Here is a 19,874-nt window from a genome sequence, read left to right as displayed (position 1 = left end):
CTTCTGTGGTCATGAAAGAGACACCAGGATGATATGTTGCCTCCCTGGTGCCAGGGTCCAGGATGTCTCTGATCGGGTACGGGACATTCTGAAGGGGGACGGAGAACAGACAGAGGTCGTGGTACATATTGCCACTAACGACATAGGCAGAAAGAGTGACGAGGTCCTGCAGTGGGAGTTCAGGAAGTTAGGCAGAAAGTTAAAAAACAGGACCCCTAGGGTTGTAATCTCAGGATTACTCTCTGTGGCACATGCCAGTGAGGCTAGAAATAGGAAGATAGTGCAGCTGAACACATGGCTGAACAGATGGTGTAGGAGAGAGGATTTCCGATATCTGGATCAGTGGGATCTCTTCCGGGGCAGGTGGGACCTGTACAAGAAGGACGGGTTGCATCTAAACTGGAGGGGCACCAATATCCTGGCTGCAAGGCTTGCTAGTGTCACTTGGGAGGGTTTAAACTAGTATGGCAGGGGGGGTGGGAACCAGAGCAATAGGTCAGCAGGTGAAGTAAATGACTGGAAACCAGTGAATATGGCCAGTAGGACTAAGAGGAAGAGTAGGCACGGAGAAATTACTGAACACAGTGGGACTGGGGGTCTGAAATGCATTTGTTTCAGTGCGAGAAGTATAACAGGCAAGGCAAATGAGCTTAGAGCTTGGATTAGTACTTGGGACTATGATGTTATTGCTATTACAGAGACTTGGTTGAAGGATGGACAAGATGGCAGATAAATGTTCCAGGATTTAGATGTTGCAGGCAGGATAGAGAGGGATGTAGAAGAGGTGGGGGAGTTGCATGACCGGTTAAGGAAAATATCACAGCTGTATGAGAAGAGGACATCTTGGTGGGCTCATGCAGAGAGGCAATATGGGTAGAGCTCCGGAATAGGAAGGGTGTAGTCACAATGTTGGAGGTTTACTATAGGCCTCCCAGTTGCCGGTGGGAGATTGAGGAACAATTATGTAGGCGGATTTTGGAAAGATGTAAAAGCAATAGGGTTGTTGTGGTGGTGATTTTAACTTTCCCTATATTGACTGGGAATCACTTAGGGCTGGGGGTTTGAATGGTGCAGAATTTGTAAGGTGCATCCAGGAGGGCTTCCTGAGACAAATTGTAGATAGTCCAACTAGGGAAGGGGCAATACTGGACATGGTATTAGGGAATGAACCCGGCCAGGTAGTCGAAGTTTCAGTAGGGGAGCATTTCGGGAAAAGTAACCATAATTCAGTAAGTTTCAAGGTACTGGTGGATAAGGATAACAGGAGTCCTCGGGTTAAGGTGCTTAATTGGGGGAAGGCTAATTATAACAATATTAGGCAGGAACTGAGGAATCTAGACTGGAGGCGGATGTTTGAGGGCAAATCAACAAGTGACATGTGGGGGGCTTTCAAACATCAGTTAATAAGAATTCAGGACTGGCATGTTCCTGCTAGGATGAAGGATAAGCATGGCAAGCTACAGGAATCTTGGATAACGAGGTTATTGTGAGATTAGTCAAAAAGAAAAGAGAAGCATTCGTAAGGGCTAGAAGGCTGGGAACAGATGAAGCCCATGGAGAATATAAAGAAAGTAGGAAGAAACTTAAGCAAGGAGTCAGGACGGCTAAAAGGGGTCATGAAAAGTCATTGGCAACCCCGGATTAAGGAAAATCCCAAGGCCTTTTATACATATGTAAAAAGCAAGAGGGTAGCCAGGTAAAGGGTAGGCCCACTCAGGGACAGAGGTGGGAATCTCTGTGTGGAGCCAGAAGAAATGGGAGAGATACTAAATGAATACTTCTCATCAGTATTCACCAAAGAGAAGGACTTAGCGGTCGATTGGTCTAGGGAAGAGTGTGTAGATAGCCTGGATCATGTTGAGATCAAAAAAGAGGAGGTGTTAGGCGTCTTGAAGAATATTAAGGTGGATAAGTCCCCAGGGCCAGATGGGATCTACCCCAGAGTACTGAGGGAGGCAAGAGAGGAGATTGCTGGGGCCTTGACAGAAATTTTTGCATCCTCACTGGCAACGGGTGAAGTCCCAGAGGACTGGAGAATGGCCAATGTTGTTCCATTGTTTAAGAAGGGTAGCAGGGATAATCCAGGAAACTACAGGCCAGTGAGCATTACGTCAGTGGTAGGGAAATTATTGGAGAAGATTCTTTGTGACAGGATTTACTACCATTTGGAAGCAAATGGGTGTATTAGTGAAAGGCAGCATGCTTTTGTGAAGGTGAGGTTGTGTCTCACTAACTTGATCGAGTTTTTCGAGGAAGTGACAAAGATGATCGACGATGGAAGAGCAGTGGATGTTATATACATGGATTTCAGTAAGGCCTTTGACAAGGTCCCTCATGGCAGACTGGTACGGAAGGTAAAGTCGCATGGGATCAGATGTGAGCTGGCAAGATGGATGCAGAATTGACTTGGTCATAGAAGACAGAGGGTAGCAATGGAAGGGTGCTTTTCTGAATGGAGAGCTGTGACTAGTGGAGTTCCATAGGGATCAGTGCTGGGACTTTTGCTGATTGTAGTATACATAGTGATTTGGAGGAAAATATAACTGGGCTAATTAGTAAGTTTGCAGATGACATTAAGGTTGGAGGAGTTGCAGATAGTGAAGAGGATTGTCAAAGGATACAACGGGATATAGATCGGTTGGAGACTTGGGCGGTGAAATGGCAGATGGAGTTTAATCTGGACAAATGCGAGGTAATACGTTTTGTAAAATCTAATACAGGCAGGAATTATACAGTAAATGGCAGAACCTTTAAGTGCATTGATGGGCAGAGGGATCTGGGTGTACAGGTCCACAGGTCACTGAAAGTGGCAACGCAGGTGGATAAGGTAGTCAGGAAGGCATATGGCATGCTTGCCTTCATCGGCAGGGGTATTGAGTATAAAAGCTGGGAAGTCATGCTGCAGCTGTATAGAAGCTTGGTTGGGCCACACTTGGAATATTGTGTGCAATTCTGGTCGCCACATTACCACAAGGATATGGAGGTGTTGGAGAGGGTGCAGAGGAGGTTTACCAGGATTCTGCCTGGCCTGGAGGTTATTAGTTATGAGGAGAGGTTGGAGAAACTCGAATTGTTCTCACTAGAGTGACGGAGTTTGAGGAGCGACTTGATAGAAGTTTACAAAATTATGAGTGGCATGGACAGAGTAGATAGTCAGAAGCTTTTTCCCAGAATGGAAGAGTCAATTACTAGGGGACACAGATTTAAGGTGAGAGGAGAAAATTTTAGAGGTGATGTGCGGGGCAAGTTTTTTACGCAGAGGGTAGTGAGTGTTCGGAATTCGCTGCCAGAGGAGGTGGTGGAAGCAGGTACGATAGTGGTGTTTAAGAGGCAGCTTGACAGATACATGAATAGGATGGGAATTGAGGGATACGGACCCCGGAATTGAAAAATGTTTTAGTTGACGGCCAATATGATCGGCGCAGGCTTGGAGGGCCGAAGGGCCTATTCCTGTGCTGTGCTTTTCTTTGTTCTTTGTTCTTTGTTCTATTCCAGGGATTACAAGCCTAGTTTATACAATGTCTATGGATAATCTAACCCTTATAGCCCTGCGAACATTCTGGTGAAATTCTGCTGCATTCCTTCCAGGACTAATATATCCGTTCTAGAGACGCAGTGCCCAAAATATGCACAGTCTCCCAGATGAGGTCTAACCAAGGCTTTGTACAACTGTAGCAAAACTTTCTTCCTCTTTATTTTAGCCCTCTACTTATTAAGATGGGGGCCGATTAGCTCACTTGGCTAGGCAGCTCGTGTATGGTTCAGAATAATAACAACAGTGCAGGTTCAGTTCCCATTCTAGCTGAGGTAGACCTGGGACCTGTCTCCTCGCCCTGCCCCTGAGAGTGGAAGGCTGTGGCAAACCAACACTGACAAAAACTGCTGCTGGTGAAGCATCAGCAGACAATGGCCAGGATTTTCCCATCAGCAAGCAGGGGTCAGGGCTGACATGCAGTGATGTCAGGCAGAACTCCCAACATCACCACACCCCATTTAAATTTTCAAGAAGGAGGGGGCTCAGCAAAATCAGCTGTGCACCTGCCGACCTGTCAGTGGCCAACTGAGGCCATTGTCAGAGTCATTTAAGTAATTAATGGACCTGCCCGTCCAACCTTAAGTTTGGCGGGCAGGCCAGGAGCCCTGGTGGACATTAGAAAAAGCATGAAACCTCATCCATGGGCGGGATGAGGTTTCATGTAGGTTTTTATAAATTTAATTAAAGTGTTTTTAAAAGTTGGGGACTGTGTCACATGAGGGGACATAACAGGGAATTTTTTTTTCTATGTTTAATATTTTGTCATGTTTAGCCGATCTCCCTGAGGCAGCACTTTGCCTCAGGAAGATGAGTGCGCTCTTTCGTGCACATGCGTGAAAGAGTGCACTTTCAGCTGAGGGATTCCCCCCCCCTACCCATAGCACTTCCATGCGGATGTCATGCTGGGTGGGCCTTAATTGGCCCGCCCAAGTAAAATGGCGGCACGTCCCCGATCAGGGGCGCCAATCGGAGGCGCACCACCAAGCGCCCACTCTTCAACTTCCCCCCCGACGGGGGGAAAATTCTGCCTAATGAGCCAAGGACCTGCCTTCAGGCACAGCATCCATCACAATGAGTTATAAAGACTAACATTTCATTCTATTTTTTGATTATGTTTTATTCCTGATTGCTACATTTTATTATTTGTGTACATGGACCCCTAAAATCTCTTTAGACCTCCGCTATTTCTAGCTTTTCACCATTTAAATAATATTCAGATACATCCTTTTTGGTCCAAAATAGATGACAATGCACTTACATGCATTGAAATCCATCTGCCTCAGTTTTACCCACTCAATCTATCAATGTCTCTTTATAATTTTGTTGTCTTATTTACACATCTTTGAGTCATCAGCACACTTGAATATTTGACTCTCTGCTGGGTTATCTAAGTTGATAATAAATGTATATAAATATATTAATAAATGGTTGAGGCTCTAGCATAGATCCTTATGATTGCTAATCATTTTTTCTCCAATTTGTGTGCATACTCATTAAATCCACTCTGATTTCTGCTACCTAACCAAACTCTGAACCAGGTCAATAATCTGCCTTCAATTCCATGAACTTTAATTTCAGCCAATGATCTCTTACATGGGTTAAGCATTACGTGCCATTTATCAGCAGAATGCCAGATGTTATCCAGGCATACTATAAGCTGGCATGTAAGGTGGCTCCATTGTCAGAGTAGTTGTGATTGAAGCTGAACATTATAGACTCATCAGTGAACAGCTCAACTGACATGACAGATGTTGTTAATGAAGCAACTCAAGATGATGGGGCAAGGCCTGAGGAACTCTAACAACAAGGTCCCTGGGCTATAATGATTGGCCTTCATTAACCACAGCCAGCTTCCTATGTGTCAGGTATAACTCCAGCTATTGGAATGTTTTACCTTTAACCACAGAGCACCACCCACCTCCCCCCACCGACCCCCTGCCACCCCTGCTGCCCCCCACCACCTCAGTTTTGCTAGGGTAGGTGCTATGCTGCACACTCAGCTAAAGTGCTGCCCTGATTTCTAATGGGAGAAGGGGCTACTCTTTGTCTCTCTGACATTTAGCTCTTCTGCCCATGTTTGATTCAGGGCTGTGATGAGGTCAGGAACAGCTTGTTTCTGGCAGAATCTAAATTGAAAAACTGGCAAGAACAAAAGACACAATAGAGAATGACAGCACTGAAACTGCTGGGTCACATCATTCCTGTGTCAAGAACATCTGTTCTAATACTTATGAGCAGCATCTGTTGAAGAATGGCAACCTTCTGACATCCTGCACTTTCCTATGATTAGGTAACACAACAGACATTTCAAAGAAAGCAGGTTTGAGTCAATGTTGCAGTGAAATCTGATTTAAAAAGTGATCCTCTCACTGAATTTTTCAGTGGTGTTGGGGACTTCCTAAGTCATGAAATAAATAAATACTGTGGACATAAGGAAAGTAAAGCATTTGAATTTGTATAATAGCTTTCACGTCTTTTGGATATACCACAGTCAACAAATTATTTTGAAATATGCTCACTGTTGTCTTGTAGGCAAACACAGTCACTGATTTGTGCACAGCAATAGATTGAATAACCAATTATCCTGTCTTTATAGTGTTGGTTGAGGGATGATTGTTGCCCAGGACATTGGGAGAATTTCCTTCTCATTTTTGAACAGTGCAACAGAATCTGTTCCGTCATCTCTGGCCTTGGTTTAATGACTTAAAGAAGGCAACTCTAACAAAGCAGTACTCCTTCAGTACTGCACTGAAATGTCAGCCTAGGTCATGTACTTAAGTTCTAGAAATTTCTGTTAAAGAGCTGAGACTGCTACCAAGCAGTCAATTAGAATATTAGGACAATCAAATGGGGCATCAAAAAGCTACCTAGACATGTATATTTTTACAAAAGAACCCAGAGGACCACCAAAGAAGCAAGCATCTCAAATATACGGCTTTCTAGAATTTTAGTTAATGTAATGCATGAGATAACCCTTCCCTTTCAAACTGAAAGCTTCTTCAAGCCGACTGTCCAATACTTGCCAAAAACAGACTCTTCAGAAACATATCCAAGGGCTGGCTTTTACTGTTTTCAATGGGGTGAGGGAGGTGGAACGTTGCCACCCCTCTCCCCTGTCTCAACATAGCCAATCAAATATTGGGTGGCAAATGAGCAGCTGCCAGTGAGAAGGTAGCCACCAATGTGATTGGGCTTTGCGGCCAATCAGGTGTCTAGGCCGGGACATCAGGTAGGAAAGGGGTGATGCCGTGAGCAGGAAGTCAGTCATTGTCACCAATTTAGAGACCCCCTGCCTCTCAAACTCTCCTTCTTTCCGATGGCAGGCTCAAAACACTGAATAAATGAAGTCAAAAACATACAAACACTGCTACCTCTGCCAGCAGACTCTATTGCTACAAGCAGTCATGGTCCCATTGGCAGGCCTCTTTTCCACTCAAGTGCAGCCTGCAGGCCCTCTCCTCTTCGGTACTTCCTTGACAAGACCACCATTGCAGTTCTGGAATATCTTCAGGCCTGCTTTCTCCCATGCTGTGCCATTTTTCTGTCTTTCTCATGTCAGAATCAGTTGCAGAATGACTTCAGACACCTGCTCCAGCCACAATGCACTTCCCTTGTGAGAGGCGCAGGCTGGCTTTACGTAGTGCCGATTCACTTTAACTGGTGCTAGCCTTTCACCATGTTGAGCCAGCATGCTCAGCACTAAGTTGATTTGCTGCCTACACCACAAACAATGGGTGAAGGTTAATCCCGCATCGTGATCTCCATGCTTATTTTCGGGGGCTATCGAATTTAGCCCCCAGGGTGTTCTACTTGGATTAGAATTTAGTATTTGAATATGCTGCTTTGATTGGAAGTTTTATACAAAGCCTCTTGGAAACATTTTAGTATGCTGTAATTATTGACTTGGATCAAGTATGAATATTCCTTTATAGACTTATAATGTGAACTGCAATAAATTTCAATAATTATAAGAACATGTGGTCATCTTGTTCTATGAATATGAAGGATCATTTCTTGAAATACCCCAGATGCAAATCAAAGGTAATATGATAGATACGGTAGATTTCATTGAAAATTAATTTGGTTAATATAATTCAAGAGTTATTTGCCTTTTTTATGGGTTAGATATTGAATCTTGTTGTGCCCATCTAACAGACGTAAAGCAGGCGCAAAGCAGGCTGATTTTGATGACCAACATCCTGTATCATAAGGATACCTGCAGGATTTCCAACCTGATATTGGTTAGGACCACTTTACAGGCATCCAAATCAGTTCCCTAAAATAGGCATTAGACAACTTACATATGGGCTTAATGTCTGTTTTGGACCCCCTTGCAATGAGCAAAGAGCAGAGCAGGGAAGCGGGTCTGCTAAATTCAGTGTTCTTCAGTGACTGCCAAAAAAAGATAAATTTTCATTGACAAAATTTTCAAAGAACCTTTGTTCTGAAACAGGAGCGGTGGTGCTCCCCTGACTCAATAGTAGTCACAATCAGCCACTCCCCAAAGCTACTCCAACCTCGCATTCTGAGATGTATATTCGAGGTGCTGCCAGTGAGGAAAGTGGCCTGATATTCATGTGATTAAAAGAGGTGAGCTGTGTGTCAAGGCACATCAGGTGCCAGTAGCTCACCCAAATAATGCAATGAGGCCTATTTGTGGGCTAGCTTTGGACCTCATGTTTGGGTGCACTGATGATGCACCACTTGTCATGTGCCCAAAATTGGACCGTGAGTAATTTTGCTCTGGTGCATTTCTAAAGTTGTGGTATTAAGAATGGTGATAATTTGAATACTAGTCTGTAACCAAAGGCAGTAAAAAAAAAAGTTTGTTTTAAGGAGGAACCCTCTAACCCTTGTCCATTGTTGTGGATTATAGAGATAATCCAAAGAATCTATTCAAATGATTTTTTCCAGTAATTAGTATGACTCTATTTATACAAATAAATGGAAATTATATTACGACAGTCAACCAATTCATGAGAAAATTATCGAAGTGACAGAATGATCAAGTCAATCTCTTTACTTATTGCTACTCTGGACATATAGCATTTGCAAAAATACCTGCACACAACAGCCATTGCTCTGATCGGGATGTTTACCAATGTAATGACAGGATAGTAGGAACTATAAGGTCAAAATTGGCATTTGACAATAGCACAAGAAGGGTGATAATGAATCGGCAGCCCATTTTACACCCTTTCAATGAAAAATAATATCAAGCAAGGTGTAAAACAGGACATCGATTGCCCATTTGGTGCTATAACAAAGATCAATTTCACCCGCTGTATGGGTTTTCAGACAAAACAAGTATTTAATAGGGAAGTGTGGTATACTGAGATCAGATGTGAGAATGTGTGTCATATATGAAGCTCATTATATTAGCCAATTGTTAGTGTAATTGCACACTGCTGCATCATTATCCCAATACCTGTTTGATCCATTTCTACTATATAGCTATACTCCGATCTGAAAGGTTGGGCTGAGTCTTAGTTCGAAGGCCTACTCACAGGAGGGGAGGCCAGCAGTGCATCGGGAACCTGAGAATTTAAGCAGTGTGCTTCTCAGTTACTTTTTAACACAGCCACTCTGACTTCTAGGTTTCCTGACTAATTAGAGTAGGTGAGCAGGGGAAGCACCCACATAAGTTTACTTCTGCTCAATTGTTTAAAGGGCCCTTGAGAGGGTTAGACTTGAATGATGGCAAAGGTCTGTAGACCGAGCCAAAACCTACAGATATGAAGGATCAACTTGGCATGGCAGCACCACACTTCAGTGATGCATTTTGGAAAGGATGCTGTAGGTTGTAAGGGTCTGCGGGGAGATTCTGTTCCCCACAGACAGCAGGAAGAAAGCAGCTGTGGAAAACAAACAAGTGGGTTTTGAACTGGCAGAGGAGGTCAGCAGCAGGAGTGTGGTGCCTTGGTCCTGGATACAGTGCTGCAAGAGATTCAATTACCTTATCGGCGCAGGAAAGGTGAGTGGCATGGAATATACATGTACAAATTCCCTCACTCTGCCTTTCCCAGCCTTCCCTTGCACATTAACTCTCAAGTCAACAAACTGTGCAGGTGCCCTTATCCCTCTCTCTTGAGGCACCTCCTCACATCCTCATCTGACCTGCCACCACTGACATTCACCCTCACCTTAACGCGATGTCACACTCATCCCTCACAGTGACTCTCCACAAATATTGTCCTTCCATCCTTTCAAAACATTTCACTTCTCACACTCTCTTTTCTTGCAGTAGAAGAGAGCACAAAACATCAGGGAGAGACAAAGAACCAGTGGTGGTCTTCCAGCCATCTTCAATTTGACAGCTACAGAGGAAGCAGCGCTAGAGATAAGCCAGGTTTCAGAATGCTTGGTCATTGGAGATGGAGAGATAGAGATCTCCCAGCTACCTGGTGAAAGAATTGAATGTCATGCAGTCACATAAGAACACAAGAAATGGGAGCAGGAGTATACCATATAGCCCCACCGAGCCTGCTCTCCCATTCAATACAATGATGGCTGATCTTGTGCCTCAACTCTACTTTCCTGCCTGCTCCCCATTTCCCTTGATTTCCTGATGGACCAAAATTCTGCCTATCTGAGTCTTGCATAAACTCAACGATAGAGCATTCACAACCCTCTGGGGTAAAAAATTACAAAGATTCACGACCATATGAGTGAATTATTTCTCCTCATCTCATTCCTAAATGATCAACCTTTTATCCTGTCACTGTGCTCCAGTGTTCTGGATTCCCTAGCCAAAGGAAACAACCTCTCAATGTCTACCCCATCAAGCCACTTCAGAACCTTATATATTTCAATGAGGTCACCTCTCCTTCTTTTAAACTCCAGAGATTATAGGCCCAATTTACTCAAGCACTAATTATAGGAAGATACTTCATCCCAAGAACCAATCTAGTGAATCATCACTGTATTGCCTGCACGGCAAATATACCCTTCCTTAAATATGGAGACCAAAACTGCACATCGTATTGCAAATGTGGTCTCATCAAAGCCCTAAACAATTGTAATAAGACTTCCATTTTCTTATACTCCAATTCACTTGCAGTGAAGGCCAATATACCAATCGTCTTTCCAGTTGTTTGCTGTATCTGCTTAACCTTCTGTTTTCCTTGCACAAGCACACCAATGTCTTTCTGAACAATAACATTTATAACTTTCATTCATTTAAAAAAAACGCTTTTTTATCTTTACTAACAAAGTAAATAACTCTACAACAAAAAGAGAAAATGATGGAAAAACTCAGCAAGTCTAGCAGCACCTGTGGAGACAGAAACAGAGTTAATGGGAAGACATTTCCCCCCAATTAAGGCCCGCCCAGAGTAATGTCTGCCAGGAAGCACCATGTGCTCCCTGTGTGGGCGGGGGACGATTCCCTCAGCCGAGATTGCGCTCTTTCGAGCATGCATGTGAAAGAGCGCACTCATCTCCCTAAGGCTAAGTGCTACCTCAGGGAGATTGGTGCCAAATTTAAAAATGGTCAATGTACAGAAATAAAATTTCCCTGACATGTCCCCTCATGTGACACTGTCACATAAATTGGGACATGTCCAACACTTTTAATCAAACTTTTATCAGATTTTTAAAAACCCTCATGAAACCTCATTCCGCCCGTGGATGAGGTTTCATGCTTTCTCTGAAGCCCGCCAGGGCTCTCGGCCTGCCCACCAACCTTAAGGTTGGGTAGGCAGGTCCATTAGTTACCTTAAATAGTTTTTAAATGGCCTCAATTGGCCGTTGACAGGTCAGCAGGCGCACAGCTGATTCGGCTGCGCCCCCACCAACCTGAAAATTGAAATGACGCGGGGTGACGTCGGGAGTTCCACTCAACGTAATCCTGTGTCATTTTACGCGTCGACAAACAGGGCCCCCACCCCCTTTCGCTGACCTCAATATCCTGGCCAATGTTTTGAGTCCAAATAACCCTTCTTCCAAATTGGGTCATACAGATTCGAAACGTTAACTCTGTTTCACTCTCCACAGATGCTGCTAGACCTGCTGAGTTTTTCCAACAAATTTTCTGTTTTTGTTTCAGAATTCCAGCATATGCAGTATTTTGCTTTTATCTTAAATAACTTTACACTTCCCCAGTACTGCATTTGCTAGCTTGTTGCCTACTCATTTAACCTGTTTATATCTCTTTTCAGCCTCCTTCTGTCCTCCTTATGGCTTACATTGCCACCTAGCTTTGGCTTATCAACGAACTTGGTTACAAATCTTAGTCTCTTTGTCTAAGTCAAAATACAGATTATAAATGGATGAGGCCCCAGCACTAAATCCTGGGTCACTCAACCAGTTACAGCATACCAACTTGAAAATGCCCCATTTATCCTTGTGTGCTCCCTATCTGTTAACCAATCTCTATCTATACTAAAATATTGCCCCCAATTTCATAAGCCTTTACCTTGTGTATTAACCTTTTGGAAATCCAAGTATACAACATCTACTGGCTTCTCGTTATCTAGCTTACTAATTACATCTTCAAAAACTCTAATAAATTTGTCAAACACAATCCTTCCGTAAAACCATGTTTACACCTTGTCTGATTGTGCTATGATTTTCTAAGTGCATTGTAAAGACTTCTTTAATCAAAGATTCCAGCATTTTCCCAATACTTGATTAAAAGGTTAACTGCCCTGTGGTTCCCTGGTTTCTCTCTAACTCCTTTCTTGAATATCAGTTAACATTTGTTAATTTCAAATCTGCTGGGACCTTTCTAGAATCGAGGGAATGTTGGAAAAATTCAAAAGCAGTGCACCCACTATCTCTGCAGCCATCTCTTTTAGAATGTGGGCCATTAGAGCCAGGCGATTTGTCACACTTTTGCCCCTTAAGTTTCTCCAATGCTTTTTCTCTGCTGTTATTAATTACCTTAAGTTCCTCACTCTTATTAGCCCTTTGGTTACCCTCTATTTCTGGTACATGATTTCTGTCTTCTATTGTAAAGACAGACACAAAATATTTGTTCAACATCTCTGCCATTTCCTCACTCCCCATGATAATTTCTTCTGTCTTTTCTTCTAAGGGACCAATGTTTACTTTGGCTACTCTCCTTTCTGTACACTTCTCAAAGCACTTACAATCCTCTTTTATATTCTTAGATAGTTTACTCTTAGACTATTTTTCCCCTTTTTATCAACTTTTTGGTCACTCTTTGCTGGTTTCTAAAACTCATCCAATCGTCAGACTTATTAGTATTCTTTGCAACATTATAGGCCTCATCTTTTAATCTAATACTATCCTTAACTTCCCTAGTACGCCATGGATGGAACTTTCTCCCTGATATTTTGCTTTTTAATGGAATGTATTTTTTATTAAACAAGTTTGAAATACTTCTTTATATGTTTCTCACTGTTTATTCATTTCAGTACCTTTTAGGTTATTTTTACCCAATCAATCTTAGCCAGCTCTCTCCACATGACTTTGTAACTGAATTTGTTTAAATTTAAAATTCTTGTTTGGGGCTAGGGTAGGTCGTTCTCATGGCATACAGCATTACCTCATGTCTTGATGTCACCATTCAGACAGACTCGTCAGTTTAACTTCAGTGGTGGGGAAACTTCTAGAAACAATTATTCAGGATAGAATTAATAATCGCATGGAAAAATGTGGATTGATTTGGAAGAGGCAGCATGGATTTGTTAAAAGAAAATCGTGTCTAACTAACTTGCTGAAGTTTTTTGAAGAGGTATCGGGGTGGTTGATGAGGGCAAGGCTGGTGATGTGGTATATATGGACTTCCAAAAGGCGTTCAATACAGTGCCACACAACAGACTTGTGAGGAAAGTTATAGGTCATGGAATAAAAGGGACAGTAGCAATGTGGATATAAAATTGGCTGAGGGATAGGAAATAGAGAGTAATGGTTAATGGGTATTTTTTGGGCTGGAGGAAAGTTTGTAGTGGAGCTTCCCAGGGGTCAGTATTGGGATCCTTGCCCTTCCTGATACATATAAGTGATCTAGACCTTGGTGTGCAGGGGACAATTTCAAAGTTTATGGACAACACAAAACTTGGGAGAAATGTAAACTGTGAGGAGGACAGTGTAGAAATTCAAAAGGATAATGATGCATTGGTGGAGTGAGCAGATAGGTGACAGATGAAGTTCAATGCGGAGAAGTGTGAGGTGATACACTTTGGTACAAAGAACATGGAGAGACAGTATAAAATAAGGATACCATTGTAAAGGGTGTGCAGGAGCAGAGAGACCTGGGTGTACATGTACATAAGTTATTAAAGGTGGCAGGACAGGTAGAGAGAGCTGTTTCTAAAGCATACAGTATTCTAGGAGAGATTGCAGAAGAGGGTTATGAGAATGGTTTCAGGGATGAGACACTTCAGTTATGAGGAAAGATTGGAGAAGTTGGGGCTGTTTTCCTTGGCAAGGAGATGGCAAAGAGGAGACTTGATAGAAGTTTTCAAAATTATGAGGTGTCTGGACTGAGTAGATAGGGAGAAACTGTTCCTGCTCATAAACAGGTTGAGAACCAGAGGGCACAGTTTTTAAGTGTTTTGCAAAAGAAGCAAATGCGAGGTGAGGAAAAACTTTTTCACAGCAGGTAGTTAGGGTTTGGAATGCACTGCCTGGAAGTATGGTGAAGGCAGGTTCAATTGAGGCTTTCAAGAGGGCATTGGATGATTACTTAAATAGAAACAACATGCAGGGTTACAGGGAAAAGGCAGAAGATTGAGACTAAGTTAAAATGTTCGGGAAGATGCCCTCCTTCTACACCGTAACAATTCTGTGATTTTGCGATTCTGTGAAAAGGGATAATTAGGTCAATGATGACTTAGAACCCTCTCAGTATGACAGTTCTAATTCATATCTTTTATCTCTGAAAGGTCCTTCAAGCAGCCCTCAGGAGGTTATGTGGGAGGAGGCTGAAGACTCCTCAGAGGAGGTCACTTACTCTGAGGAAATATTATTACATGACTTGTGCAACTTCCACCAGCTCAGATAGGCACACTTCAGCGGAGTCTCCAAAACATGTATTTCGTTGTCACATGATGAGTTACACACCACAAGTGAGCAGGAGGAGGTGGTGGAGACAGGTACAGCGGTGAAGAATCCCCATGAGAGGGCACAGAGCCCTCAAAGCTCTGCTTGGCTTGACATAGTTGCTGATTCTCGGGTGGGGGATCTTCCATGAAGAGGACCATTCTAGAGCAATAACAAAGCTTTTGCATTCTGTTAACCTTTCCAGATGCACTGCACATGATTGGAGAGGGGTTGGATGTGTCCATCTTTAGCATGAGTGCTATGATGCTTCAGGGTTTGGAGCTGATTGTCCACAACCATGGAAAGAGTGGCCTCCTCCACAGAGCATCAGATGCAGCAATCCACAGAGTGCTTGCCGGCCCTCACCATTGGTCTGCCCACTCAGGCTGCCACCTTAAACAGGATTGTGGGAAACGTCATCTTGGCCATCCAGCACTCCATTAAAGTGCAGCAAAGTGCTCTTCAGCTCTTGGCTAAGAGGGAAGTATGGCTGGGCTACGAGAGAGAAGATGGAGAACAGGAACACGGAAGTGGAGACTTTGTTCCACCACTGACCTTATGCCACCACCCCCCCCCCACCTCAGTTGGAGCCCCACATGCTGCTTCCTGCTCTGATGATTGAATCTGCCCCTGCATATGTGCAGGTGATGCAGTCTTTGTCAGGGCCTTTCCAGCCTCTCAAGCTCAGAGGATGTCAGTCAAGCGCATTTGATCAGTCAGAGTACAGGAACAAGCTGCCTGCCTTTAGCTCTGCTAAAGCCACATGGGCGACCACATAGTATTAGTAGAAACAGGAAGAGAAAAGATTTGTAGTTGCACAAGGGTATTTACTTAGGATTTTAACACAGTCTTTGCATTGTCACATTTTTGTTTCATGTTTATGTACCATAACATTTATTTCTCTATTACAATTTCTCATCTTGCCCATTTTTGTCTACTCCCAGCCAAGTAGTCTTCTGCCTTGTGAAGAATAGTTTGTCAAGAGCCAAAGGCAAGCAATAGGTGGCTGGCAGAGGTATAGTTGTTGACTGTGGAGCTGCTTTATGCTGGGGTCTGGAGGGCCACAGTGGGGTCAGAATTGGTGTGCTAAATGGCTGCACTTACTCAGTTTAAGTGAAGCGTGCCTGAGTCAGGTTGTTCCAGGCATCCCTGACAGTTATGAGTGCAGCTCATACTCCTTGCCACATCATACTCCTCCTGGCCCTCTTGCTGCTCCTCCTGTTTCTCCTCTTCATCCTCTAAAAATGCAGAATGTTCAACGTCTTCCTCCTTCTGGAGCATCAGTCCACATTGCTGCTCAATGTTGCACCAATGCACAGCAGAACGCTATCATTCTGGAAACTCTGTTTGATCTATACTGACAGATCGATAGATTTTTGGGTACTGAGGGAATTAAGGAAAATGGAGGTAATGTGGGAAGATGGAGTTGAGATAGAAGACCAGCCATCATCTTACTGAATGGCAGAGCAGGCTTTAATGGCCTACACCAGCTCCTGCTTTTTTATGAAGGGTGCCCTCAGATCTGCCCAGGTACCTGAATTGCATTGCAACAGCCTGATTGCTTGCTCAGTTACAATTCTGGCGTTTTAGCTGTACATTTCTTGAGCATCAGTGTTGGGCTTTTTAGAGATGACATCAGCCATATCTTCAGAAAATTTTCAAGGAGCCAATTGCTAATTCTGTTTCGAGGTGTGAATATCTCTGGAAGACTTGACTGGTACAGAGTGAAAGCATCATGGCAGTTTCCTGGGAATTTTGCACAGACATACACGGCAATCTTTTGCAGGCAAGCTAAACATTGATGCAGTGGAAGCCCTTGATTGACGAAAACCCAAGAGTGATCTGGGGCCACCTTATTTGTCACATGAGTGCAATAGCTGACCCCCTGGACCTATGGGAAGCCAGTCAGAGTGGCAAATCAGAGTGCCTGCTCATTCTCACTAACCTCATCAATTGCAGAGTTCACATAGGTGATGGCCCATGCACACAGAGCACCTGTGAGATACACTTGTGAGATTCTACAAATACCATCAACAGATCCCTGGAAGGAACCAGAATTGAAGAAATTAAAGACTGTGGTCACTTTGACAGCCACTGTAATGTGTGACCACCTAATCCATTTGGCAGGAGGGAGATTGCAAACTTCAACAACCACCTGATTAGAGAGTCTAAATCTCTGGAGGCACTGGTGCTCAGTCATGTTCAAAAACCTTCTCCTCTGCCTGTAAACCTAGTGTTGGGGGTATTGTCTTCTCCAAGCTGGGACTCTGTGCTTATCCCCTTCTGGCCTGTGGAGCAGGAGAAGGCCACTGCTCCTGTTGCTCCTTTTGTTCCTCGCCTGAGGTCCAAGGCAGATATGCGTAAGGCTCTCCCAAGAAGATTTGACTGTTGACAGCTAGGGACCGTAGATCAAAGACAAAAAATCTCTATGCTAGTGGAAATGACTTTCAGAGTTGTGGAAATTGCCTACCAGGCAGTGAAAGCATACTCTCCAAATAGGTTCTGTAAGCAAAAGCTTTTCACTTAGGCAAGAAAGCTGATGCAAGATGCCAGTATATAAAACATTTCTTGCCTGTCAATTGCTCAGGCCCTCAGCTCCCACTGTCAGCTCACTCGTTTGTCCTGGTGTGTTCAGGAAGCTGGGAAAACCAGTGAACAACTTTAATGTCAGAATTCAAGGTTAAAGAAGCAGATAATGGGCAGTTTACACATGTAAGTAGCTGATCCACCTACCCAATGGGGTTTCTCAAGCACTGCAATCACACCCAGGTTAAAGGTGGAAGCTGGCAGATTCTTGCTGGCTTCCTAATAAGTTGGCAGTTTCAGTTCTTTTAACTTGCTGCCTGCTCAGAAATTCACCTGTCTTGTAAGGTTAAAATTCCACCCGTTAATTCAGTTTCTCTCTCCACAGATGCTGCCAGATCTGCTGAGTATTTCCAGCATTTTCCATATTTATTTCAGATTTCCAGCTTCCGCAGTACTTTGCTTTTGCTATTCCTATTTAGAGTAGGTTTTCAGCAATAAAATGATAACAATATAGTAACAATATAGAAATTTGAAGCTTTCTGAACCAACCTGAGAAATTTGTTGAGGTCTCCATGCTTCATGTATTCAAACACCATAATGAGTGGGTCACCTTCCACACACACACCATAGAATGTCACAATGTGCTCATGCTGCAGGTTGGTCAAGAGTTCCGCTTCACGATGAAAGTCCTTACGTGCATTATCACTGGCTTCTTTCAAGGTCTGTGTTGTTTGAAATGAAAAAAGGTTTTTCAAGAATGTGTTTTTCAGCTTTGCTTTTTTTCTAGTATATTAGATGACATAATGATAAGGTGCAGCTATAGGCAAGCAAATGAAAAACATGCATTTTGAGAATCTGGCTCTGATAAGTGCCTGACAGACAAGACAGCTTTTCTAATTTGTTTTGGAAAATTCAAAGATTCCCTAGTTTCAATGTGGACTCTGCGGGTCTGATACCATTTTCCACCAGAGAGGATGGACAGGTATGGGTATCTACCCGTAGCCATTTAATAAAGGTACCCTACATTAAAATAGGAGTAAATGAAAGTGGTTTGGGTTGGTACATACTGCTGATGCCCCAGTTGAGACTGAGAACTAGTCTTTGTATATAAACTCAATTACATTAGCACAGGTATCGAATATATCATTATTACTCAGGAGTGTTATGTTAATTGTCTTAGTGTTAATGTCCAAGATATATCAGATTTTACAGCACAAAAACAATGCAACTTTTACTCTGATGAATATTACTTTGGAATATTCTGTGTTCTAGAATTGATCCTCAAAGCATAGGTTGCTTCTAAACATTAAACCACAACCAAAAGCTACACACCAGTGAATTTTGAATTAAATGAATGGCAGACTAGTATTTTTGTATTGTCTTACCACACCTCTCAGAAACATCTCATAAACACCAGGCAGAATTTAGCCCTTGTCGGGTGGGCTCAGCGGGGGTGAGCGGGGGAGGTCATGAAGCCGACTGCCACCCGCGATCAGGGCCAGAGCGCTATATGACGCTGGCGGGCTAATTAAGGACTGCCCAGCATGAAACGCAAGCGGCAGTGCTCAGCGCTTCCTAAGTGGGTGGGGGGAGAGCGAGAGCAAACTTCACTCACGTGTGTGAGCGCGCGCTTTAAAATCTCCCTGAGGCATAAAGCTGCCTCAGGGAGATGAACAGTTTTCAAAATAAAAAGTAAAGATGTTAAAAATGTTTTTTAAAAAGCCCCTCATGTGATTCTGTCATGTTATAAATGAAATTTAAAAGTTTTATTTTATTTGATGTTGGAAACCTCATCCCGCCCATGAATGAGCTTTCCAAAAAAATGCAAAGGCTGCTTGGCCTTTTCGCCTGCCCTCCAACCGTAGGGTTGGACGGGCAGTGAAAAATTTGTTTCAATGACCTTGTTCAAGGCCTTAATAGGCCTTTTAATTGTCGGCGGGCACACTGCTGACTCCAGCGGGCGCCTACCAACTGAAATATTGTGTGACTGCGCGTTGACGTTGGGATGCTCGTCCAACGTCAATGTGCGTCATTTTACGCTCGAGTGGGTTGGGTGCACACCTGGCCGCCAAGGTAAAAAATCTGCCCAACAAATTGCTTAGAAGAAAATAATTAATGTTATATAGACAAAGGTAGCAACCATCTAACATGCACAAGATTCCTTAAACATCAATGTGAGGAATAACCAACCAGTTAGTCAGCTGTCAGTAATATTGGTGGAGGAAACAAGCCAAAACATTTTGTTTTTCTTCATATAGTGCAATGGGATGTTTAGCAATTGCCAAACCACCAGAATGGCCTGACAAGACCTTAGTTTAACATCTCATCTGAAGAACAACACCAGCTACCATGCAGCACCCTGTCAATACTGAGCATCAACCTGGAGATTGAATGCACAAAACTTCTGATACTGGCAAGATTGCTACCAACTGAGCCAAAGTGACATTGCAGATTACAATGTGCTGTAAAATAACTTAATGAACTTCAGGGTCAAGAATGGGTTGTATTTAACCTATTCATATCTGGTTTGCTTCTATAATTCAAAACTATACCAATGTATTTTTTTATATACCATACACCATGGTGTTTTTATTTTTAAAAATTAGTTTTTAAAAAAAGAGTTAAACTGCTCAGCAGTGGCACCTCAGATTCTTGGCCACACATCATAAGCCACTGCATATAAGATGCATGGTATAACCCATAAAGCTCCTTTCTGTTTTCCTATGGTACATTGCTGACAATTCCACACTGGTCCTCAAAGTCCACATTGTCTTCATACAGTGTACACAAGACAATTTCCATT

General features: G+C 43.1%; 1 protein-coding gene across 1 annotated transcript in view; it reads right to left on the bottom strand.

Annotated features, from left to right (window-relative positions):
- Window positions 1-19,874, bottom strand: part of ntrk2a (neurotrophic tyrosine kinase, receptor, type 2a) — a 244,533-nt gene that overhangs the window by 56,899 nt on the left and 167,760 nt on the right. Inside the window, exon 14 of the mRNA XM_041185273.1 lies at window positions 17,621-17,793. Coding sequence (XP_041041207.1) covers window positions 17,621-17,793 — 173 coding nt within the window. The remainder of the gene's footprint in view (window positions 1-17,620; window positions 17,794-19,874) is intronic.

This window comes from Carcharodon carcharias, chromosome 4 (assembly GCF_017639515.1).
Source record: "Carcharodon carcharias isolate sCarCar2 chromosome 4, sCarCar2.pri, whole genome shotgun sequence".
NCBI lineage: Eukaryota > Metazoa > Chordata > Chondrichthyes > Lamniformes > Lamnidae > Carcharodon > Carcharodon carcharias.
Note: the sequence above shows the minus strand (reverse complement) of the source record. Positions and strands in the feature narration are given on the sequence as shown.